Raw genomic sequence first — 26,067 nt, forward strand, 5'->3', positions numbered from 1 at the left:
CCCTGTTCACCTCAGTCCACCACGGGTCTTCTTCTCTTGTCCGAATGTGGGGCGGGACGTGTGCGTCCCTTGTATGGACGTGCGCGCTCGCACTACCGCTATTTGCATAGGAGGACTTGTAAGACCACTAGGCTTAAAACTAAGCCGAGGCTTCCGGTTGTAGACAGATCACTTCCCAATAATCTTACAGTAGTAAATAGATAACACTGGTTCCACCACCATTCACAGCAGAGCTTCCTCCCTGTAGAATGACCTCTGAAAAGGTCACAGAGCATGCCCAGTAATGTCTCCAATTTATCTGAATGGCACAGCTCCTGTCTATGGTATGATCCACTGGGCTTGCTGTAAAGCATATTACTAAATGCTGTTCTAAACTGCTCAGGCAAGATGGCTGCCCCCATAATAATACACAATCCCATTCTTGCTGATGGTTTCCAATAAGGGCCAAATAGAATTTTTTAAGGTGGAATTTTTTGTGATCACCGATAATTACCGTTATTAACGCCCAGTAGTAAACCCCATTAGCTGTGTGATGTTTTATATGCTAAATCGACAGCACCATCCTCACTGATGGGCTCCGGTAAGGACCAGATAGTGTTTGCGCAAATCATTTAACTTAAAGCCCCAGTTAGGGCCAAACATGCTTTTTTTAAGGCGGAAATGTAATTTTATCACTGGCAAATAACAATACAAATACTTAGTAGTTAGTGTCAGCATTGCATAATGCTATACGTGCTGAATTAAGACTCCTATCCTTACTGATGGGCTCCTTAAAGGGCCAAAAATACTTTTTTAGGGTACGTTCACACATACATATGCAGATTTGATGCGCAGGATTTGTAACTCCCGATTAAAAGCTCAGTCATTTAGTTTACATTGAAATCTGCAGCAGAAAATCCTGCGCATCAAATCTGCGTACATTTGAACGTATCCTTCAAGGGGTACTCCGCTGCTCAGCGTCTGGAACAAACTGTTCCGAATGCTGGAGCCGGCGCCGGTAGCTCGTGATGATATAGCCCCACCCCCTCATGATGTCATGCCCCACCCCCTCAATGCAAGTCTATGGGAGGGGGCGTGACGGCTGTCACGCCCCCTCCCATAGACTTGCATTGAGGGGGCGGGGCATGATGTCATGAGGGGGCGGGGCTATAACATCACAAGCTCCCGGCTTCAGCGTTCGGAACAGTTTGTTCCAAACGCTGAGCAGCGGAGTACCCCTTGAAGGTGGATTTTTTTCTTATCTGCCTACACCGATATTTACCAGTATTCACGCCCAGTTTTAGAACCATTAGCTGTGTGATGTTTTCTATGCCAAATCGAAAGGCCTATCCTCACCCCTAGGGCCAAACTTGTTTTTTAAAGTGAAATGTTTTCCCATCACTGGTGTTACGAGCATTCATTAACTCTATGGTGTTTTACATCATATGTATTACGGATATGTATATCTGGCCATTAAAGCATTAACCGTAAGGGCTACCATGGCAATGACCGTTCACAGAAGTATATTTTTCCACATAGGAGTGGATTGTCGTAACGTTGTCCGGTTATATTTAGCCTTTGTCCCCTGTAGGTTAGCTGAGGGTTTTGTGTATACCATCATGTGTATATTACCTAATATAGGTTATCTAGGATTTGAAAAAAAAAAATAGCTGTTTGTTTTTCCTGAAACAGCGCCACATTTTTCCCATAGGTTGTGTCTGGTATTGCAGCTCTGTTCCTTTGAATTGAGCGGTACCTGATGAAGGGGCCAGAAAGGCTGAGAAACACGTTGTATGTTTTTAATTCGATTCTGAGTGGGGCATAGCTTAAGACTCGTACTCCTGTGGTGTTATATGTGTACGAAAGCAGACATTTTTTTTTTTTTTTTTTAAATCCTTCTATGTAAATGAAGCCCCGCGCCCAAAGGTCATACAAAGAGACTAGAAAATAACATCTTACGGTTACAGTCAACCAAGGTAGAATATTGACAGATTTAGAGAAAACATTATATATTTAGATACCAATATTTATTTATTTATTTATAGCCAGCAGGTGTCACTGTTTCTAGTCTATGGAGAAATCTACTTACAATGGGTAAACATTTGCAAATAGCAACCCCGCAGGCAGAAGATGGTATTGCATTAAAGTTTTTTTTTTTTTTTTTTTAAGTTTTTTTTGTTAAATCTGATAAATAATATGTATTAACTTAAAGAAGAAAAGAAAAAAATATATTTTCTTGATAAATATGATATAAGTAAATACGTGCCAGGGGTGGTTATAAATTTGAATGCTGCTAGTACTATATTAATTTAACCATCAAATAGTGTTAGGTTTTGTTGGCATAGATGGTACCAGAAGTTCCAGCATGCCCTATTGCTATTGTATTACTTTTTTTTGCCATGATTTTTTTCTCTCCTATTCCGATACGTTGTCCAGATTTCCCGGTGACTACCTTGGTACAAGAATGAATGAAGGAATACAGGCTCCTCCTATTAACTGCACCTAATCCAGAGACTTTATCCGTGCCGGGGGGATGGGGGGGGGGTGATGACGGCCGAAATGTGGACATGTGACCGAGCACCCAGACACCTGTAATATTTTGTAACTGATAAGAAGTGAATATTTTATCTGTTCTATAGAAATCTAGAAATAACATGAGATAATGTTACCTCTAATTATTGAGTCTGTTGTCTTTATCCGGGAAAGCTGGGTGGGGGGATTGTTCTTTAGGGGCACTCTTCACCTATAAAGAACCGCCGTGATCTGTTGTATCTAAGCCAATAATGTTTGATACTATCTCCTAAGCCTGTGTATCTAAGCCTATCATGTGTGATACTAAGTGATACGTTGTTGTATGTAAGCCTATCACATGTGATGCCTTCTGTGAAGCCCATGTATCTAAACCATTTGGTGATACTGTGCAATATCTAAGTATCTGTGATGTGTGATGCTGTTTGATAATCTGTATCTAAGGCTATCATGTGTGATGCTATCTGCTAAGCCCATGTATCTAAGCCTATCATGTGTGATACTATCTGCTAAGCCCAGTCGTGTGACTCTGAGTGATGGGTTGCTGTATGTAAGTCTTTTTCATGTGAGATACTACCTGCTAAGGCTGTGTATCTAAGCCTATGATGTTTGATAATATCTGCTAAGCCTATTGTGTGATGCTGAAGGATCTGTTGTATCTAAGACTATCATGTGTAATACCATCTGCCAAGCCCATGTATCTAAGCTTATCATGTGTGATACTGAGTGATGAGTTGCTGTATCTAAGCCTATCATGTGTGATACCATCTGCTAAACCCATGTATTTAAGCCTATTATGTGTGATAATAAGTGAGTTGCTGTATCTAAGGATATCATGTGTGATACTGTCTGCTAAGCCCATGTATCTAAGTCAATCATGTGTGATACTGAGTGATGAGTGGCAGTATCTAAGGCTATTGTGTGATACGGTGTGATATCTAGCTCTGTAATGCTTAAGGATCTGTTGTATCTAAGCCTATCATGTGTGATACTATCTGCAAAGTCCATGTATCTAAGTCGATCATGTATGATACTGTGTGATGAATGGCTGTATGTAAGTCTATCATATGTGATGCTATCTGCTAAGCTTGTGTATCTAAGCTAATTGTGTGTGATACTTTGTAATGAGTTGCTGAATGTAAGTGTTATCATGGGTGATACAATCTGCTAAGCCTATGTATCTAAGCCAGTGGTCGCTAAACTGTGGATCTCCAGATGTTGCAAAACTACAACTCCCAGCATGGCCGGACAGCCAACGGCTGTCCGGGCATGCTGGGAGTTGTAGTTTTGCAACATCTGGAGGTCTACAGTTTGAGACCACTGATCTATGCCCATGATGTGTGATACTATCTGCTAAACCCACGTATCTAAGCCCATGATGTGTGATGCTCTCTCGGAGTGTATATTCGCAGTGTCGGTGGGGGCAGATAACGTTTCACTCACTCGGAGACTTTCTACCACCCTGTATGAATCATGACGCGTGCGACTTGCTTTCTAGGTCACATACAGCGGTGATGTGGAGCTCACAGTATACGGTAAGGTATATATAGATAGATAGATAATATATTATAGAGAAAGACTGAAAGAAGAGCGGATACAAAGGGGTCTGGAGGACCCTTTATTTCACAGTGCAGTGGTTTCAATGGGCAGCATGTAATGCCTTATATCCTTTGTGCCAAAACACTCCTTCAGCTCCGCTATGTCAAACCACTCCTCCTCCAGCTCCGCTATGTCAGACCACTCCTCCTCCAGCTCCGCTATGTCAGACCACTCCTCCCCCAGCTCCGCTATGTCAGACCACTCCTCCTCCAGCTCCGCTATGTCAGACCACTCCTCCTCCAGCTCCGCTATGTCAGACCACTCCTCCTCCAGCTCCGCTATGTCAGACCACTCCTCCTCCAGCTCCGCTATGTCAGACCACTCCTCCCCCAGCTCCGCTATGTCCCAGACCACTCCTCCTCCAGCTCCACTATGCCCCAGACTACTCCTCCTCCAGCTCCGCTATGTCCCAGACCACTCCTCCTCCAGCTCCGCTATATACCAGACCACTCCAGCTCCGCTATATACCAGACCACTCCTCCTCCAGCTCCGCTATATACCAGACCACTCCAGCTCCGCTATATACCAGACCACTCCTCCTCCAGCTCCGCTATGTCAGACCACTCCTCATCCAGCTCCGCTATGTCCCAGACCACTCCTCCTCCAGCTCTGCTATGTCCCGGACCACTCCTCCTCCAGCTCCGCTATGTCCCAGACCACTCCTCCTTCAGCTCTGCTGTGTCAGACCACTCCTCCTCCAGCTCCGCTATGTCAGACCACTCCTCCTCCAGCTCCGCTATGTCCCAGACCACTCCTCCTCCAGCTCCGCTATGCCCCAGACCACTTCTCCTGCAGCTCCGCTATGTCCCAGACCACTCCTCCTCCAGCTCCGCTATGTCCCAGACCACTCCTCCTCCAGCTCCGCTATATACCAGACCACTCCAGCTCCGCTATATACCAGACCACTCCTCCTCCAGCTCCGCTATGTCAGAGCACTCCTCCTCCAGCTCCGCTATGCCAGACCACTCCTCCTTCAGTTCCGCTATGTCCCAGACCACTCCTTCTCCAGCTCTCCTATGTCCCAGACCATTCCTCCTCCAGCTCCGCTATATATCAGATCATTCATCCTCCAGCTCCGCTATATATCAGACCATTCTTTCTCCAGCTCTGCTGTGTCCCAGACCACTCCTCCTCCAGCTCTTCTATATACCAGACCACTCCTCCTCCAGCTCCACTATGTGTCAGACCACTCCTCCTCCAGCTCCGCTATATACCAGACCACTCCTCCTCCAGCACCGCTATGTCCCAGACCACTCCTCCAGCTCCGCTATGTCCCAGACCACTCCTCCAGCTCCGCTATGTCCCAGACCACTCCTCCTCCAGCTCCGCTATATACCAGACCACTCCTCCTCCAGCTCCGCTATGTCCCAGACCACTCCTCCTCCAGCTCTGCTATATACCAGACCACTCCTCCTCCAGCTCTGCTATATACCAGACCACTCCTCCTCCAGCTCTGCTATATACCAGACCACTCCTCCTCCAGCTCTGCTATGTCAGACCACTCCTCCTCCAGCTCCGCTATATACCAGACCACTCCTCCTCCAGCTCCGCTATGTCCCAGACCACTCCTCCTCCAGCTCTACTATATACCAGACCACTCCTCCTCCAGCTCTGCTATATACCAGACCACTCCTCCTCCAGCTCCGCTATGTCAGACCACTCCTCCTCCAGCTCTGCTATATACCAGACCACTCCTCCTCCAGCTCCGCTATATACCAGACCACTCCAGCTCCGCTATATACCAGACCACTCCTCCTCCAGCTCCGCTATGTCAGAGCACTCCTCCTCCAGCTCCGCTATGCCAGACCACTCCTCCTTCAGTTCCGCTATGTCCCAGACCACTCCTTCTCCAGCTCTCCTATGTCCCAGACCATTCCTCCTCCAGCTCCGCTATATATCAGATCATTCATCCTCCAGCTCCGCTATATATCAGACCATTCCTTCTCCAGCTCTGCTGTGTCCCAGACCACTCCTCCTCCAGCTCTTCTATATACCAGACCACTCCTCCTCCAGCTCCACTATGTGTCAGACCACACCTCCTCCAGCTCCGCTATATACCAGACCACTCCTCCTCCAGCACCGCTATGTCCCAGACCACTCCTCCAGCTCCGCTATGTCCCAGACCACTCCTCCAGCTCCGCTATGTCCCAGACCACTCCTCCTCCAGCTCCGCTATATACCAGACCACTCCTCCTCCAGTTCTGCTATGTCAGACCACTCCTCCTCCAGCTCCGCTATATACCAGACCACTCCTCCTCCAGCTCCGCTATGTCCCAGACCACTCCTCCTCCAGCTCTGCTATATACCAGACCACTCCTCCTCCAGCTCTGCTATATACCAGACCACTCCTCCTCCAGCTCTGCTATGTCAGACCACTCCTCCTCCAGCTCCGCTATATACCAGACCACTCCTCCTCCAGCTCCGCTATGTCCCAGACCACTCCTCCTCCAGCTCTGCTATATACCAGACCACTCCTCCTCCAGCTCTGCTATATACCAGACCACTCCTCCTCCAGCTCCGCTATGTCAGACCACTCCTCCTCCAGCTCTGCTATATACCAGACCACTCCTCCTCCAGCTCCGCTATGTCCCAGACCACTCCTCCTCCAGCTCCGCTATGTCCCAGACCACTCCTCCTCCAGCTCCGCTATGTCCCAGACCACTCCTCCTCCAGCTCCGCTATGTCCCAGACCACGCCTCCCAACCATTATAATAACTCATATAACCGTCCTCATCTGTAATATTTCTTTATTAATACAATATTTATATTACATTATACACAAATATCTCAAGAATAGAAGGTAACACCGTAAGGCACAAGGTCGGCTCATCAGGGGAGGGAGGGGGATTCTTGGGCGATCCGCAAAGTGTAAGCTCTTCAACCCAGACTGGTAAGTGAACAGGATGTGATGTCAGAGGCTGGAATTAAAGGGATGAAGATGGGGAAGGAGTCATGTGATCTGGAGGAGGCTACACTCCTGGTGTCTCTTGTACGCCCCTATCCAGGCTGATCCGGGGACGGAGTCCGTTTTTCTGCATGACTCGCTGCATTTGCGGCTGCGTCATTTCTTGGAAGCGCTAGATTAAAAAGACAGTATATAAAGAAAATAAACCATTCATTACCTACCTGCAGAGCTGCAGTCACACTTCAGCTAACTGCGCATGACAGTTACACATTTAAAAGGTCACATGACTAGAGTGCGCCAGCAGGGTTGTGAACGCAACGCCTGCTACTTACCTGACTGATGGTGCCTGATGAGACCAGGAACAGGTATAACATATAACCGGGGATCAGCACCATAGACGAGAGCGCCATGAGCCAGCCGATGCCCTGACCCCACGCCGGGTACACGTATGGGCCTAGGGTAAGGGGCGTCATCTCTACCACGCTGAATATAAAGACGCCCTGTCAGAGAGCAAATATAAGAATGTTCACATAGAAGAGACCATCATATGACCCTGCGGAGGCAATTATTGGGGGGCAACTCACCAAACAGACAAAGGGGGTGAAGTATGCCCAGCAGAGCTTCCACCAGGAGCAGGGCTGGTACCCGATCATCTCCTCAATGTCCTGGTAGAAGCGGTCCACACCTGCCAGGACCGAATAGAACAAGAGATTACCATGCTGCTTGCTAGTGCCCCCTATACAGGTAATGTAGTGCACTCACCATAACACCACGAGATGGAGACTGTCTCGAAGAAGACCAGGAAGAGGAGGCACATGCCGCTGGCTGAATAATAGTCGAAAAGCTTAAAGACGTAAAGTCCTCCCTGACAAAAGGGAAACAGGGAGTAAGATTTGCGCTCTCACTATGGACAATAAAGTTTAATTTGTCCCATTATCACTTGTTCGGTCTTAAAGGGGCACTCCGAAGAAATTTTTTTAATTCGTTTTTTTGTTCAAATCAACTGGTGCCAATACATTATACAGATTTGTAAATTACTTCTCTTACAAAATCTTAACCCTTCCAGTACTTATCGCCTGTTGTATGCTCCACAGGAGGTTGATTAGTCCTTTCCAGTCTGACCACAGTGCCTTCTGCTGCCACCTCTGTAAGTGTCAGGAATTGTAACTAATCCCCCATAGCGAACCCCTCCTGCTCTGGACAGTTCCTGATACGGACAGAGGTGTCAGCAGAGAGCACTGTGGTCAGGCTGGAAATTACTACACTACTTCCTGTGGAGCGTACAGCAGCTGATAAGTACTGGAAGGGTTAAGATTTTTTTATAGAAGTGTTTTACAAATCTGTATAACTTACTGGCACCAGTTGATTTTGAAAAAAAAATGTACATTTTAAATTTTTCCAGAATACCCCTTTAAGCTGCCCCAAGCAAAATGCTGCCCTAGGCATTGGACCGCTAGTGTCCCGGTGCTAAATACAGTCCTGACTCTCCTCTGGATCAGTCATTAGGGGGGTGTAGAGGAAGTATTTGCATTTAGACCCCCTCTGGGTGACGTCTGATGGTGTCACCCCATAAAAAAAAAATTTGGGTACCTGGGTAATGTTGGAAAAGCCGACGATGAAGGAGACGAAACAGACGGCGGCGATGAAGATTTTCTTCCTGCTTCTCAGAAATTGCGGGTATTCGTCCACCAGGGCGGTGATGAACCCTTCCACTGTGCAAAACTGGAAATAAAGCAGCACAGAGAAAATAGGGTATAGTGATAAAACATTACTGTATGTCGGTGTTTCCTATCCAGTGTACCTCCAGCTGTTGCAAAACTACAACTCCCAGCATGCCCGGACTGCCAACGGCTGTCCGGGCATGCTGGAAGTTGTAGTTTTGCAACAGCTGGAGGCACTTTTGTGCACACAGTATTTCAGGAGAAGAGGACTTAGTTATGAAATAGTGATATAGAACATCACCGAATGTCATAGGGGCGGTACCATCATAACGGGAGGAGGGGGAATAGAGACAAGTGGGAGGAGTCAGGGAATTTAAAGGGGTACTCCGGCCCAAATGATAGTGGATAAGATGCCTGATTGCTAGGGAACCCCCGCATTCTTTCATGCAGCACCCGACTATCATCAGCTTCTCGAGCGAACATCGCGCCGGGTCTGATGAATCACGATCACGGGGCCAGAGTATGTGACTTAACGTCTCCGCCTCCGTGTGATGTCATGCTCCGCCCCCTCAATGCAAGCCTATGGGAGGGGGCCTGAGAGCCGATATGCCCCCTCCCATTGGCTTGCCTTGAGGGGGGCGGAGCATGACATCACACAGGGCGGAGCCGGGATCGTGATGATAGCGGGTTTGTGCATGAAAGATTGCGGGGGTCCCCAGCGGCGCAATTGGGCATCTTATCTTCTATCCTTTGGATAGGGGATAAGGTATCTTAGGACCGTAGTACCCCTTTAAGGAGACAAGTGTTCTACCTGTGAAAGGTACATGGGGGGAGCAGGTAATACAGCAGCACAGAGTGTTTCAGGAGAGGAGCGTGCACTAACATGGTAAAGATAGCCTAAGACATGGATAGTGGGAAGAACAGGGCATACAGCAGCACAGAGTATTTATGGAGAGGCATGTTCCATTTTTGTGGGAGGTCACAGGGTGATAGTTACATATTGGGAAGAAGCAGCGCATACAGCAGCACAAAATTTAAAGGGGTACTCCACTGGAAAACTTTTTTTTTTTTAGGAACTGGTGCCAGAAAGTTAAACAGATTTGTAAATTTCTTCTGTAAAAAAAAATCTTAATCCTTCCAGTACTTGTTTCTTCCTGCTGCTGTATTTTCCACAGGAAGTTGTGTAGTTATTTTCTGTCTGACCACAGTGCTCTCTGCTGACACCTCTGTCCATGTCAGGAACTGTCCAGAGTAGGAGCAAATCCCCATAGCAAACATATACTGCTCTGGACAGTTCCTGCCATGGACAGAGGTGTCAGCAGAGAGCACTGTGGTCAGACAGAAAAGAAAAAATCAAAAAGAAAAGAACTTCCTCTGTAGTATACAGTACTGGAAGGATTAAGATTTTTAAATAGAAGTAATTTACAAATCTGTTTAACTTTCTGGCACCAGTTGATTACAAAACATGTTTTCCAGTGGAGTACCCCTTTAAGGTGATAAGTGTGCTGATCAATGTGAAAGGTACATAGTGGGGTTGGAATAGGGTTCACTGCAGCACAGAGTATTTCAGGAGAGGAGCGTACGATACATGATAAGGATAGACTAAGACATGGATAGTGGGAAGAAGCAGGGCATACAGCAGCACAGAGTATTTATGGAGAGGAGCGTACGATACATGATATGGATAGTGGGAAGAGCAGGGCATACAGCAGCCCAGAGGATTTATGGAGAGGAGCGTACGATACATGATAAAGATATGGATAGTGGGAAGAAGCAGGGCATACAGCAGCACAGAGTATTTCAGGAGAGGAGCGTACGATACATGATAAGGATAGACTAAGACATGGATAGTGGGAAAAAGCAGGGCATACAGCAGCACAGAGTATTTCAGGAGAGGGGCGTACGATACATGAAGGATAGACTAAGACATGGATAGTGGGAAGAAGCAGGGCATACAGCAGCAGAGAGTATTTATGGAGAGGAGCGTACGATACATGATAAGGATAGACTAAGACATGGCTAGTGGGAAAAAGCAGGGCATACAGCAGCACAGAGTATTTCAAGAGAGGAGCATACGATACATGAAGGATAGACTAAGACATGGATAGTGGGAAGAAGCAGGGCATACAGCAGCACAGAGGATTTATGGAGAGGAGCGTACGATACATGATAAGGATAGACTAAGACATGGATAGTGGGAAGAAGCAGGGCATACAGCAGCAGAGAGTATTTATGGAGAGGAGCGTATGATACATGATAAGGATAGACTAAGATATGGATAGTGGGAAGAAGCAGGGCATACAGCAGCACAGAGTATTTCAGGAGAGGAGTGTATGATACATGATAAGGATAGACCAAGACATGGATAGTGGGAAGACGCAGGGCATACAGCAGCACAGAGTATTTCAGGAGAGGGGCGTACAATACATGATAAGGATAGACTAAGACATGGATAGTGGGAAGAAGCAGGGCATACAGCAGCACAGAGTATTTCAGGAGAGGAGCGTACGATACATGATAAGGATAGACTAAGACATGGATAGTGGGAAGAAGCAGGGCATACAGCAGCACAGAGTATTTATGGAGAGGAGCGTACGATACATGATATGGATAGTGGGAAGAGCAGGGCATACAGCAGCCCAGAGGATTTATGGAGAGGAGCGTACGATACATGATAAAGATATGGATAGTGGGAAGAAGCAGGGCATACAGCAGCACAGAGTATTTCAGGAGAGGAGCGTACGATACATGATAAGGATAGACTAAGACATGGATAGTGGGAAAAAGCAGGGCATACAGCAGCACAGAGTATTTCAGGAGAGGGGCGTACGATACATGAAGGATAGACTAAGACATGGATAGTGGGAAGAAGCAGGGCATACAGCAGCAGAGAGTATTTATGGAGAGGAGCGTACGATACATGATAAGGATAGACTAAGATATGGCTAGTGGGAAAAAGCAGGGCATACAGCAGCACAGAGTATTTCAAGAGAGGAGCATACGATACATGAAGGATAGACTAAGACATGGATAGTGGGAAGAAGCAGGGCATACAGCAGCACAGAGGATTTATGGAGAGGAGCGTACGATACATGATAAGGATAGACTAAGACATGGATAGTGGGAAGAAGCAGGGCATACAGCAGCAGAGAGTATTTATGGAGAGGAGCGTATGATACATGATAAGGATAGACTAAGATATGGATAGCGGGAAGAAGCAGGGCATACAGCAGCACAGAGTATTTCAGGAGAGGAGCGTATGATACATGATAAGGATAGACCAAGACATGGATAGTGGGAAGACGCAGGGCATACAGCAGCACAGAGTATTTCAGGAGAGGGGCGTACAATACATGATAAGGATAGACTAAGACATGGATAGTGGGAAGAAGCAGGGCATACAGCAGCACAGAGTATTTCAGGAGAGGAGCGTACGATACATGATAAGGATAGACTAAGACATGGATAGTGGGAAGAAGCAGGGCATACAGCAGCACAGAGTATTTCAGGAGAGGAGCGTACGATACATGATAAGGATAGACTAAGACATGGATAGTGGGAAGAAGCAGGGCATACAGCAGCACAGAGGGTTTATGGAGAGGAGCGTACGATACATGATAAGGATAGACTAAGATGGATAGTGGGAAGAAGCAGGGCATACAGCAGCACAGAGGATTTAAGGAGGCTGTGGGAGGTTAAAATGTACATAGTGGGGAAGAGCAGGGTCTCACAGCAGCACAGAGTATTTTAGGTGGAGGATCTTATGGAGGGGGATCCAGGGTCTTACCTGACTGTCCAAACCCAACATGACCAGCATGGAGAAGAAGAGGATGGACCAGACGGGAGACATTGGCAGCTGGGTTACCGCCTGTGGGTACGCCAGGAAGGCCAGTCCGGGCCCTGCACAGACATATTGGAACCGTGTCATTAAAAGGGGTGAGAGTTGGAGCAGTTGGAAGAACAACCAATCAGATCACTGCTTTTATTTTTAAAATGGAATCTGGTTGCTACGGGCAACGGCTCCCCTTTTCCCTTGCTCCAGGGCCTGATGGGCGGAGCCTGGTGTAAGGAGTCCTGCTCCGCCCCCTCAGGCCTGGCACCAGACAGAACACGGCTCACCTGAGGCCGCCAGCTCCTGGATGGGCTTCTTGGTAATGTGCGACATGAAGCCGACGATGGAAAAGATGACCAGTCCGGCGAACATACTGGTGAAGGAATTAATGCCGCACACGATGATGGAGTCTCTATGGAAACAGAGAATGGCGGGGTGGGAGGAGCATCAGCAATGGATACGATCAGCTGCTGCTAAACTACAACTCCCAGCATGCCTATGACATCCTCCTGCAACCTGTGGTTCTCTAACTTACAAAACTACAACTCCCAGCATGCCCTGACACCCTATAGGTTCAACCCTTGGCACTCCAGCTGTTATAGAACTATATCTCCCAGCATGCCCTGACAGCCTATGGCCTCAACCTGTGGCTCTATAGCTGTTGAAAAACTACAACTCCCAGCATGCCCTGACATCCTACAGTCCCAACTATGGCTCTTTAACTGTTGCAAAACTACAACTTCCAGCATGTCCAGACATCCTATAGTCCCAACCCGGTGGGGTTCCACCTGTTGCAAAACCACAACTCCCAGCATGCCCTGATAGCCTATGGCCTCTCCCTATAGCCCTTTAAAGGGGTTGTGTGCTGCCCTGCAGTTCAGAGCTCAGCTCACAGCATCCGGAAGTTCATTACTCCGAACGCTGTGTGCGGGCTTCCGTGTTCGCAGCCCCTTCGTGACGTCTCGTCCGCCCCCTCAACGAAAGTCTATGGGAAGGGGGCGCGACCGCTGTCACGCCCCCTTCCCATAGACTTTGGTAGAGGGGGCGGGCGTGACATCACGCCCGGCGGCTGCGAACACGGAAGTCCGCACACAGCGTTCGGAGTAATGAACTTCCGGACGCTGTGAGCTGAGCTCCGAACTGCAGGGCAGCGCACAACCCCTTTAAAGGGGTATTCCAGGAAAACCTTTTTTTATATATATCAACTGGCTCCGGAAAGTTAAACAGATTTTTAAATTACTTCTATTAAAAAATCTTAATCCTTCCAATAGTTATTCGCTTCTGAAGTTTTCTGTCTAACTGCTCAATGATGATGTCACGTCCCGGGAGCTGTGCAGTTCCTATGGGGATATTTTCCCATCATGCACAGCTCCCAGGACATGAGTCATCTGAGCAGTTAGACAGAAAACAACAACTCAACTTCAGAAGCTAATAACTATTGGAAGGATTAAGATTTTTTAATAGAAGTAATATACAAATCTGTTTAACTTTCCGGAGCCAGTTGATATATAAAAAGTTTTGGCCTGGAATACCCCTTTAACTGTTGCATGCCCTGACAGCCTATGGCATCTACCTGTGGTTCTTGAACTTGCAAAAAACATAACTCCCAGCATGCACTGATAGCAGTGTTTTCCAACCAGGGTGCCTCCAGCTGTTGCAAAACTACAACGCCCAGCGTGCCCAAACAGCCTATGGCCTCTACCAATGGATCTTTAATTATTGCAAAACTACAACTCCCAGCATGCCCGGACAGCCTATGGCCTCTGCCTATGGATCTTTAATTATTGCAAAACTACAACTCCCAGCATGCCCCGACAGCCTATGGCCTCTACCTATGGCTCTTTAACTATTGCTAAACTAAAACTCCCAGCATGCCCTAACATCATACGGCATCAACCTGTGGTGCCCGAACTTGAAAAAAACATAACTCTCAGCATGCCCTGATGCCTTATAGCAGTGTTTCCCAACCAGGGTGCCTCCAGCTGTTGCAAAACTACAACTCCCAGCATGCCCAGAACCGCCATGCTGGGAGTTGTAGTTTTGCAACAGCTGGAAGCACCCTGGTTGGGAAACACTGCCCTATAGCTTCAAGTCGTGGCTGTTGCAGAGCTACAACTCCCAGCATGCTCCGACAGCCTATGGCCTCTACCTATGGCTCTCCAACTGTTGCAAAACTACAACTCCCAGCATGCCCTGAACTCCTCACCTGTACACATTGTTATGGAAAGAATTGTAGCTCCCCAGAGCGATGAGGGATCCAAGCCCCAGTCCGTAGGAGAAGAAGATCTGCGTGGCGGCGTCCATCCAAACCTGAAGGAGAGAAAAGAGACCCTATGATAACTCTGAACGGCCAAAGCACATGAAGTGTTGTCATGGGGAAGCAGAGCGTCTGTGACGACAGGTCAGCGCTAACCTCGGACTTTGAGAGTTTGGTGAAGTCTGGGGTGATGTAGAAGCGGATCCCATCGATGGCCCCGGGGAGGGTGATCCCTCGAAAAAACAGGATCACCAGCATGAAGTAGGGGTAGGTAGCCGAGAAGTAAACCACCTGAGGGGTAAAGGGTAAATACGCTCATGTAGAGGTTACCATTGGCTCGGACCACCATCTGCTGGAATATAGTCTCCGTCCACAAAGCAGTGAGTTCCTCCATACCGCACCTTCCCCGTCCACTCCACTCCTTTCCAGATGGAGAAGTAAACCATGACCCAGGAGAGCGCCAGGGTGCAGGCGAGGGGCCAACGAATCTCCCCAGGTTCTCCAAGTCCGCCCGTAACCTGATGCATGTTCCTCCTGGAAAAGGAAGGATTAGGAAAATATGGCTGCTTGCTACCACGAACAGCGCCTCCCCCATATACAGGTTGTGTGTGGTATTACAGCTCAGCTCCATTCACTTCAATGAAGTGCTGCAATACTGCCTGTGGGCATGTGTAGCGCTGTTTCAAGAAGAAAACTTCTATGGCTAAAATTTTTTTGTAAAAATTCTGATTGTGCTTTAGAGAAATGGTCTCAGAGTCCACATTTTAGCAGAAAATTGATTAGACAGAAGATTTAATATTTGCGTAACACGATCCTTGTCCATATACACAACCTGGGCGTGTGGACATCATAGTGGGGGCGCTATAAAGGGGCTACCACTCTGACAGACCTGATCTGCCCATACATTACCTGGAAGGCCTTAAAGTTTAATAGATATAACTTAATGAGAAGATGAGACTGGAGATTGATGAGACAAAAAGGAGGAGAGACAAGAGGAGGATGAGACAAGAGGAAGGCAAGACACGAGGAAGACAAGACAGGAGGAGGATGAGACAGGAGGAAGATGAGGCACGAAGAAGATGAGGCACGAAGAAGATGAGGCACGAAGAAGATGAGACAGGAGGAAGATGAGTCAAGAGGAGGATAAGACAAGAGGAAAATGAGACACAAGGAAGATAGACACGAGGAAGATGAGACAGAAAGGAGGATGAGACAAGAGGAAGATTAGATAGGAGGAAGATAAGACACAAAGAAGATGAGACAGAAAGGAGGATGAGACAAGAGGAAGACAAGACAGGAAGTAGATGTAGATGAGACAAGATGAAGACAAGACAGGAGGAGGATGAGACAAGAGGAAGATGAGACAGGAGGAAGATGCAACAGGAGAAAGATGCGACAGGAGGAGGATGAGACAGGAGGAAGACAAGACAGGAGGAGGATGAGACAAGAGGAAGACGAGACAAGAGGAAGATGAGACACGAGGAAGATGAGACAGGAGGATAATAAGGCAAAAGGAAGATGAGACAGGAGGAAGAGGAGACAGGAGGTAGATGTAGATGAGACAAGAGGAAGACAAGATAAGAGGAAGATGAGACAGGAGAAAGATGAGACAGGAGGATGATGAGACAGGAAGAAGACGAGACAGGAGGAGGAAGAAACAGGAGGAAGATGAGGCAAGAGGAAGATGAGACAAGAAGAAGACGAGACAGGAGGAGGATGAGACAAGAGGAAGATGAGACAAGAGGAAGATGAGACCCGAGGAAGATAAAACAGGAACATAATAAGAAAAAAGGAAGATGAGACAGGAGGAAGATGAGACAGGAGGAAGACAAGACAGGAGGAAGATGAGATAAGAGGAAGATGAGACAAGAGGAAGATGAGACACAAGGAAGATGAGACAGGAGCATAATAAGAAAATAAGAAAAAAGGAAGATGAGACAGGAGGATGATGAGACAGGAGGAAGACGAGATAGGAGGAGGAAGAAACAGGAGGAAGATGAGACAAGAGGAAAAGATGAGACAAGAGGAAGAAGAGACAGGAGGAGGATAAAACAGAAGGAAGACAAGACAAGAGGAAGATGAGACAAGAAGAAGACAAGACCGGAGGAGGATGAGACAAGAGGAAGACGAGACAAGAGGAAGATGAGACAGGAGGATAATAAGGCAAAAGGAAGATGAGACATGAACAAGATGAGACAAGAAGAAGATAAGATAGGAGGAGGATGAGACAAGAGGAAGACGAGACAAGAGGAAGATGAGATAAGAGGAAGATGAGACAGGAGGAAGACAAGACAAGAGGAAGATGAGACAAGAAGAAGACAAGACCGGAGGAGGATGAGACAAGAGGAAGACGAGACAAGAGGAAGATGAGACACAAGGAAGATGAGACAGGAGGATAATAAGGCAAAAGGAAGAGGAGACAGGAGGTAGGTGTAGATGAGACAAGATGAAGATGAGACAGGAAGAAGATGAGACAGGAGGAAGATGTGACAGGAGGATGATGAGACAGGAAGAAGAGGAGACAGGAGGAGGAAGAGACAGGAGGAAGATGAAACAAGAGGAAGATGAGACAGGAGGAAGATGAGACAGGAGGAAGATGAGACAGGAGCATAATAAGACAAAAGAAAGATGAGACAGGAGGAACATGAGACAAGAGGAAGACAAGACAGGAGGACGATGAGATAAGAGGAAGATGAGACAGGAGGAAGACAAGACAAGAGGAAAATGAGACAAGAAGAAGACAAGACCGGAGGAGGATGAGACAAGAGGAAGACGAGACAAGAGGAAGATGAGACAGGAGGATAATAAGGCAAAAGGAAGAGGAGACAGGAGGTAGATGTAGATGAGACAAGAGGAAGACAAGACAAGAGGAAGTTGAGACAGGAAGAAGATGAGACAGGAGGAAGATGTGACAGGAGGATGATGAGACAAGAAGAAGACGAGACAGGAGGAGGAAGAGACAGGAGGAAGATGAAACAAGAGGAAGATGAGACAGGGGGAAGATGAGACAGGAGGAAGATGAGACAAGAGGAAGATGAGACAAGAGGAAGACAAGACAGTAGGAAGACGAGACAGGAGGTAGATGTAGATGAGACAAGAGGAAGACAAGATAAGAGGAAGATGAGACAGGAGGAAGACGAGACAGGAGGAGGAAGAAACAGGAGGAAGATGAGAGAAGAGGAAGATGAGACAAGAAGAAGACAAGACAGGACGAGGATGAGACAAGAGGAAGATGAGACAAGAGGAAGATGAGACACAAGAAAGATGAGACAGGAGCATAATAAGAAAAAAGGAAGATGAGACAGGAGGAAGATGAGACAAGAGGAAGACAAGACAGGAGGAAGATGAGATAAGAGGAAGATGAGACACGAGGAAGATGAGACAAGAGCATAATAAGAAAATAAGAAAAAAGGAAGATGAGACAGGAGGAAGATGAGACTGGAGGATGATGAGATAGGAGGAAGACGAGACAGGAAGAGGAAGAAACAGGAGGAAGATGAGACAAGCGGAAGATGAGACAAGAAGAAGACAAGACAGGAGGAGGATGAGACAAGGGGAAGATGAGACACGAGGAAGATGAGACAGGAGCATAATAAGAAAATAAGAAAAAAGGAAGATGAGACAGGAAGAAGATGAGATAAGAGGAAGATGAGACAGGAGGAAGATAAGACAGGAGGATAATGGGACAAGAGGAAGAAAAGATAGGAAGAAGATGAGACAAGAGGAAGAAGGTAAAGAAGGAAAATGAGACAGGTGTCCTCAAATCTGGCCATAACTTACTCCCAGAATTCGGTGACAGCGCTGGTGAGGTTGGTGGTGTCGTTCAGGGAGTAGTTGGAGAAACATCGCTCTGTGTTCCAGCTGTTGTCGCAGCTCTGCCAGGGCAGGGTCTTCCACGCAGAGGGAGGAAATGAAAATATATGAATTAATAATATTCTATTGGAGATACACCATCCACATCATCAGGTGGCCAAAAATATGTGAACCCCCAAACATCACCTCCATATGTAAACACTTTGGGGGAAAATATTTCTCAAGATCTTGGGATATGGTTATAGAGATTAAGCACCGACTTTGTATATAAGACTGGGTTCACAGTGTGACGGCTTTACACGTCTTCAGCAGCTTCTTGGCATTGACCTCAGACTTCTCAGCCATAGAAACCTTATTCAGGTTGGAGCTCAGGGGTGAGGGTATTATTTTTGGGTTCTGTCGGTCCCTTTCTGAGCTCCTGTATGGCCACTGAGGCGTTATTGCTCCACTTGACCATAACAGCCCTTACAGGTCCAATGACAGTCACTAAGCTTCTCCCTATGACCCATTCTGCTCCTAATTATTGTCTATGGAGATTTACCGGACCAAACCAATGAAAAAAAAATGGGGCACATACTTTCAACTGCATAGTAGTAAGCTCTACACTGGAGATCCTAGTTGGGATCAAACCAAGTTTTCAGAAAATCTTTAATATACTGAATATTTACTTTTACTATTTACAGATATTTATTATCAAGCTGTCTTACCACCAGTGGCCACCGGGGTTGCTGTTGTCAATTGCAATCTGTAGACTATTACGGATACAATCAGCGATATCACATATGAAACCAAAAAATGCTCCATTTAATAGATACATGCATCACATTAACTGGATCAATGGGGGCTGTAAACCCCCTGAGTAATAAGAGACTGCCCCCTCATGGACAAACCCTTTAATAGCGGATTAATTAGTCGTATACCACTGGAATATTCTCCATGGTACTCACCGAGGAGAAGGAATTGAAGAGATAATAGAGGGCCCAGGCGATGATCACGATGTAGTAAACATTCAGCCAGAAGGACAGCACCACGGCGGCCATGCCGACACCTGTACGGGGCGAGACGCAACGCGGTGAAACCTCCGATACGAAGCGTCACGTGACCACAGCGACTAATGGGATCGGTGGGAAATACTTGGGGGAGAGGGGGGGTAGATGGTGACATCGCTGTAATAACGTTAAACGGTTAAAAAAAAGTTCAGCAAAAAACTCAAGTGTTTAAAAATTTGGCGCAAGTCATGTAAATTGTATTTATTTTGGTGCAAATTATTACACAATTGCAATAGTTAATCTGCCCCTTTGGGTTCTCATATGTAAGATCTCTGCTTGTTGTCAGTGAACAGGAACATCTATGCGTCCTGACCTAATAGGTGAACGGTCAGATCAGTGTCATTCCAACCAGGGGGCCTCCAGCTGTGGCAAAACTACAACTCCCAGCATGCCCGGACAGCCGTTGGCTGTCCGGGCATGCTGGGTGTTGTAGTTTTGCCACAGCTGGAGGCCCACCATTGGAAGGCAACTACTCTACAATTGTCTAGCATTTATCCTAGTTTTTGCAAATTTTTTTTCTTTTTACTGAGGTAACAGTTACTTATTTATTTCCGCAGTCATTTTAATGTATTTATCTTATTTAAGTTATTTATTTGTTTTTAAATTTATTGTATTTATTAATCTTTTGCCTTAGTAATTTTCTATTATTTATTTATTGTTACAGTAATTTTTATTTATTTATTTTTTGCCGTAATAATTTATTTTATTTATTTATTTATTTATTTAGTTAGTTAGTTAGTTATTGACTTTTTGGCTCAGTAATTTTTAATTATTTATTTATCTTATTTTATTTATTTATTTTGCCTCAGTAATTTTCCTTTATTTATTTATTTATTTATTGTTGCAGTAATTTTTATTTATTAATTGTATTTATTTTTTGCCGTAATAATTTATTTTATTTTATTTATTTATTTATTTATTTATTTAGTTAGTTAGTTATTTACTTTTTGGCTCAGTAATTTTTAATTATTTATTTATCTTATTTTATTTATTAATTTATTTATTTTGCCTCAGTAATTTTCCTTTATTTATTTATTTATTGTTGCAGTAATTTTTATTTATTAATTGTATTTATTTTTTGCCGTAATAATTTATTTTATTTTATTTATTTATTTAGTTAGTTAGTTAGTTATTTACTTTTTGGCTCAGTAATTTTTATTTATTTATTTATCTTATTTTATTTATTTATTTTTTTGCCTCAGTAATTTTCCTTTATTTATTTCTTTATTTATTGTTGCAGTAATTTTAATTTATTAATTGTATTTATTTTTTTGCAGTGATAATTTATTTATTTATTTTCGTAGTAATTTGAAAATATTTATTTATTTGTTAATTTATTTATTTTCCACTTGTTTCTGGCCTTTTTGTATTTTTTGTCATATGGAGGCTGCGTGGCTATTTATTTATTTTTAGTGTAAAAATTATGCAAGAATCCTCTACTCCTCAGTATGTGATATGTGTAGAAAGACTGAATGAACGAAAATAAAAAATTGCACCAGTTTTGCAACAGCTGGAGGCATCCTGGTTGGGAAACACTGAGTCAGACTGTCTGCATAGCTACATTGTAACAAACTATCAGCATTGGCTGGATACAATTGTAACAAACCTTAAAAATTTAGAGAATTTTTCCTTTCGCTGACAGCAAGCGATTATCGTAAAAATGGCGGTGAAATAAAACATAAAGGAAGGGATTCATCATTAGCGCAAAATTTGTGCAATATTTTTTTTCTCATTCGCGCAATTTTTGCGCAAGCGCGTGTTTTCCCAACTGCTGCCCAAAATTAATAAGTCACTGCGTGTCGCAAACGACAGGAAAATGGGTGAAAAGCTCACACGCCACCTGGTCACTGGAGAACATTTGCACACAAGCAATTTTTTGTGCTCAAATATTGAATTTAGGGAATCAAGCGGCACATCCGCCAACCACGCCTCCCCCTTCAAGGAAAATGGCTGACACTATGAAAATAACGTAAAATTAGATGATAACTTTGGCGCAAGTCAATGCGCAAAATAAAAACACACACAGCGCACAAAATTTAGAAGGCAAGCGCAAGATGATCAATCTGCTCTAAGTTAAGAAATTGCGTATGCGCCATAACAAATGGGCTGGTAGATACACAATAACAACCTACGCCACCTAGTGGGTTAAGATGATAACTGCAGCTAGTCTATCTGCGCACGCGCCATGGATGCGCAATGGACTGAAACACCCTACGCCACCTAGTGGGTGGAGATGTTAAATGCCACAAGTCCATCTGTGCACCCTAAGCCACCCCCCCCCCCCAAATGCCCCAAAAAATTATGCAAAACACGTAAAAACAAATTGCGCAAAAACAACAATAATTTCCCCGACCTTGCAGATTTGTTCCATATACAGTGATTACATTTGATTGGCATAAAGTTGGAGACCCTCTTTAAAGGATTCAGAAAAACATTGCTGCTTTCTTCTAAACAACGCCACACCTGTCCTCAGGTTGTATGCGGTATTACAACTCGGCTCCATTCACTTTAATGAAACTGAGCTGCAATACCAGATGCAAACTGAAGACGAGAGTAGCGCTGTTTTTGGAAGCAGCTTAGTTTTTCCAGTGCTGGATAAGGCAGCTCCATTCTGTTGTTCTAGCAGTTTTGGGTGCACCTGTACCTTTAAACATGGGTGCCAGCTTCCACACCCCCAGGCCACCGATGGATGTGAACTGACCCAGAGCCGTCTCCAGGAAGAAGAGCGGGATCCCCGCGAAGACCAAGGTGAGGAAATACGGGATGAGGAAAGCACCTGGTGGAGACAATGGGCATCACATGAGCGGGCAGAATCGACCTCAGGCTCCTTGGTGCCCATAGTTGGCGCTTCTTACCTCCACCGTTTTTTCCGCACAGGTACGGGAACCTCCAGACGTTGCCCAGCCCGATGGCGTAGCCCACGCAGGACAGTAAGAAGTCAAACCTTCCCTTCCAGGTGCCCCGGTCATCATCGCCGTCCTTCTTCTTGGCGTTGGCAGAGGAGGAGTGGGTCTCTATGGGGGCAGCTTGGCGTGCCTCGCACGGGGAGTTCAGCTCCACAGAGTCGCTGTCCGTCTTACCCATCCTAGAGCGGGCGAAATGGGCGAACGGGGGCAGCGACGGGACAAGACAAGGTCTGGTGGGCACCACTTACCCTGTGCAGCTTCCTACCTGTACGGAAAGTGTTGTCTCCCCCGACCCAGGACTCACACTGAATGCCGGGCACCACCCGGCCCCCGCCCGCTCCGCCTCCCAAATCATCATTAGCCTCCATATTGATTTGTAGTTAATGAGCCTCAAGTCCATGTCGGATCTAATCAGCCGTCAATGTGTCAATGTGCACTGTGGTGTAGTGACGCTGAAGGGCAGAGATATATGAGCTGCCCAGACCCTCACCCCCTGTGTGCACCACCAGACCCTCACCCCCTGTGTGCACCACCAGACCATCACCCCCTGTGTGCACCTCCAGACCCTCACCCCGTGTGTGCACCACCAGACCCTCACCCCCTGTGTGCACCACCAGACCCTCACCCCGTGTGTGCACCACCAGACCCGTCCCTCACCCCCTGTGTGCACCACCAGACCCTCACCCCGTGTGTGCACCACCAGACCCTCACCCCCTGTGTGCACCGCCAGACCCTCACCCCCTGTGTGCACCACCAGACCCTCACCCCCTGTGTGCACCACCAGACCTTCACCCCGTGTGTGCACCACCAGACCCGTCCCTCACCCCCTGTGTGCACCACCAGACCCTCACCCCCTGTGTGCACCGCCAGACCCTCACCCCCCTGTGTGCACCGCCAGACCCTCACCCCCTGTGTGCACCGCCAGACCCTCACCCCCTGTGTGCACCGCCAGACCCGTCCCTCACCCCCTGTGTGCACCACCAGACCCTCACCCCCTGTGTGCTCCACCAGACCCTCACCCCCTGTGTGCACCGCCAGACCCTCACCCCCCTGTGTGCACCACCAGACCCTCACCCCCTGTGTGCACCACCAGACCCTCACCCTCTGTGTGCACCACCAGACCCGTCCCTCACCCCCTGTGTGCACCACCAGACCCTCACCCCCTGTGTGCACCGCCAGACCCTCACCCCCTGTGTGAACCGCCAGACCGTCACCCCGTGTGTGCACCGCCAGACCCTCACCCCCTGTGTGTGCACCACCAGACCCTCACCCCCTGTGTGCACCACCAGACCCTCACCCCCTGTGTGCACCACCAGACCCTCACCCCGTGTGTGCACCACCAGACCCGTCCCTCACCCCCTGTGTGCACCACCAGACCCTCACCCCCTGTGTGCACCGCCAGACCCTCACCCCCTGTGTGCACCGCCAGACCCTCACCCCCTGTGTGCACCGCCAAACCCGTCCCTCACCCCCTGTGTGCACCACCAGACCCTCACCCCCTGTGTGCTCCACCAGACCCTCACCCCCTGTGTGCACCGCCAGACCCTCACCCCCCTGTGTGCACCACCAGACCCTCACCCCCTGTGTGCACCACCAGACCCTCACCCTCTGTGTGCACCACCAGACCCGTCCCTCACCCCCTGTGTGCACCACCAGACCCTCACCCCGTGTGTGCACCGCCAGACCCTCACCCCCTGTGTGCACCGCCAGACCCTCACCCCCTGTGTGAACCGCCAGACCCTCACCCTCTGTGTGCACCACCAGACCCGTCCCTCACCCCCTGTGTGCACCACCAGACCCTCACCCCGTGTGTGCACCGCCAGACCCTCACCCCCTGTGTGCACCGCCAGACCCTCACCCCCTGTGTGAACCGCCAGACCGTCACCCCGTGTGTGCACCACCAGACCCTCACCCCCTGTGTGTGCACCACCAGACCCTCACCCCCTGTGTGCTCCACCAGACCCTCACCCCGTGTGTGCACCACCAGACCCGTCCCTCACCCCCTGTGTGCACCACCAGACCCTCACCCCGTGTGTGCACCACCAGACCCTCACCCCGTGTGTGCACCGCCAGACCCTCACCCCCTGTGTGAACCGCCAGACCGTCACCCCGTGTGTGCACCACCAGACCCTCACCCCCTGTGTGTGCACCACCAGACCCTCACTCCCTGTGTGCACCACCAGACCCTCACCCCCTGTGTGCACCACCAGACCCTCACCCCGTGTGTGCACCACCAGACCCGTCCCTCACCCCCTGTGTGCACCACCAGACCCTCACCCCGTGTGTGCACCACCAGACCCTCACCCCGTGTGTGCACCACCAGACCCTCACCCCCTGTGTGCACCGCCAGACCCTCACCCCCTGTGTGCACCACCAGACCCTCACCCCCTGTGTGCACCACCAGACCCTCACCCCGTGTGTGCACCACTAGACCCGTCCCTCACCCCCTGTGTGCACCAACAGACCCTCGCCCCCTGTGTGCACCACCAGACCCTCACCCCCTGTGTGCACCGCCAGACCCTCACCCCCTGTGTGCACCGCCAGACCCTCACCCCCTGTGTGCACCGCCAGACCCGTCCCTCACCCCCTGTGTGCACCACCAGACCCTCACCCCCTGTGTGCTCCACCAGACCCTCACCCCCTGTGTGCACCACCAGACCCTCACCCCCCTGTGTGCACCACCAGACCCTCACCCCCTGTGTGCACCGCCAGACCCTCACCCCCTGTGTGCACCGCCAGACCCGTCCCTCACCCCCTGTGTGCACCACCAGACCCTCACCCCCTGTGTGCTCCACCAGACCCTCACCCCCTGTGTGCACCGCCAGACCCTCACCCCCCTGTGTGCACCACCAGACCCTCACCCCCTGTGTGCACCACCAGACCCTCACCCTCTGTGTGCACCACCAGACCCGTCCCTCACCCCCTGTGTGCACCACCAGACCCTCACCCCGTGTGTGCACCACCAGACCCTCACCCCCTGTGTGCACCGCCAGACCCTCACCCCCTGTGTGAACCGCCAGACCGTCACCCCGTGTGTGCACCACCAGACCCTCACCCCCTGTGTGTGCACCACCAGACTCTCACCCCCTGTGTGCACCACCAGACCCTCACCCCCCGTGTGTGCACCACCAGACTCTCACCCCCTGTGTGCACCACTAGACCCTCACCCCCTGTGTGCACCACCAGACCCGTCCCTCACCCCGTGTGTGCACCACCAGACCCTCACCCCGTGTGTGCACCACCAGACCCTCACCCCCTGTGTGCACCACCAGACCCTCACCCCCTGTGTGCTCCACCAGACCCTCACCCCCCTGTGTGCACCACCAGACCCTCACCCCCTGTGTGCACCACCAGACCCTCACCCCCTGTGTGCCCCACCAGACCCTCACCCCCCCTGTGTGCCCCACCAGACCATCACCCCCTGTGTGCACCACCAGACCATCACCCCCTGTGTGCCCCACCAGACCCTCACCTCCCCTGTGTGCCCCACCAGACCCTCACCCCCCTGTGTGCACCACCAGACCCTCGCCCCCTGTG

At 48.4% G+C, this 26,067-nt stretch overlaps 2 protein-coding genes across 2 annotated transcripts in view; one reads left to right on the top strand and one right to left on the bottom strand.

Annotated features, from left to right (window-relative positions):
* The window catches only part of IQSEC3 (IQ motif and Sec7 domain ArfGEF 3), a 47,013-nt gene extending 44,423 nt beyond the window's left edge, over positions 1 to 2,590 (top strand). Inside the window, exon 12 of the mRNA XM_056517822.1 lies at positions 2,416 to 2,590. Within this exon, the coding sequence (XP_056373797.1) occupies positions 2,416 to 2,447 (32 nt within the window). The 3' untranslated portion in view covers positions 2,448 to 2,590. The remainder of the gene's footprint in view (positions 1 to 2,415) is intronic.
* A 4,300-nt stretch (positions 2,591 to 6,890) lies between these two features.
* The window catches only part of LOC130367523 (uncharacterized), a 153,568-nt gene continuing 134,391 nt past the window's right edge, over positions 6,891 to 26,067 (bottom strand). The window contains exons 16-29 of the mRNA XM_056569945.1: positions 22,480 to 22,709; positions 22,269 to 22,400; positions 19,523 to 19,623; positions 18,543 to 18,652; positions 15,164 to 15,296; positions 14,919 to 15,053; positions 14,712 to 14,815; positions 12,793 to 12,917; positions 12,461 to 12,573; positions 8,603 to 8,734; positions 7,775 to 7,877; positions 7,597 to 7,697; positions 7,345 to 7,512; positions 6,891 to 7,184 (exon numbers count right to left, since the gene is read on the bottom strand). Of these exons, the coding sequence (XP_056425920.1) occupies positions 7,077 to 7,184; positions 7,345 to 7,512; positions 7,597 to 7,697; positions 7,775 to 7,877; positions 8,603 to 8,734; positions 12,461 to 12,573; positions 12,793 to 12,917; positions 14,712 to 14,815; positions 14,919 to 15,053; positions 15,164 to 15,296; positions 18,543 to 18,652; positions 19,523 to 19,623; positions 22,269 to 22,400; positions 22,480 to 22,709 (1,795 nt within the window). The 3' untranslated portion in view covers positions 6,891 to 7,076. The remainder of the gene's footprint in view (positions 7,185 to 7,344; positions 7,513 to 7,596; positions 7,698 to 7,774; positions 7,878 to 8,602; positions 8,735 to 12,460; positions 12,574 to 12,792; positions 12,918 to 14,711; positions 14,816 to 14,918; positions 15,054 to 15,163; positions 15,297 to 18,542; positions 18,653 to 19,522; positions 19,624 to 22,268; positions 22,401 to 22,479; positions 22,710 to 26,067) is intronic.

Source organism: Hyla sarda, chromosome 4 (assembly GCF_029499605.1).
Source record: "Hyla sarda isolate aHylSar1 chromosome 4, aHylSar1.hap1, whole genome shotgun sequence".
NCBI classification, from domain to species: domain Eukaryota; kingdom Metazoa; phylum Chordata; class Amphibia; order Anura; family Hylidae; genus Hyla; species Hyla sarda.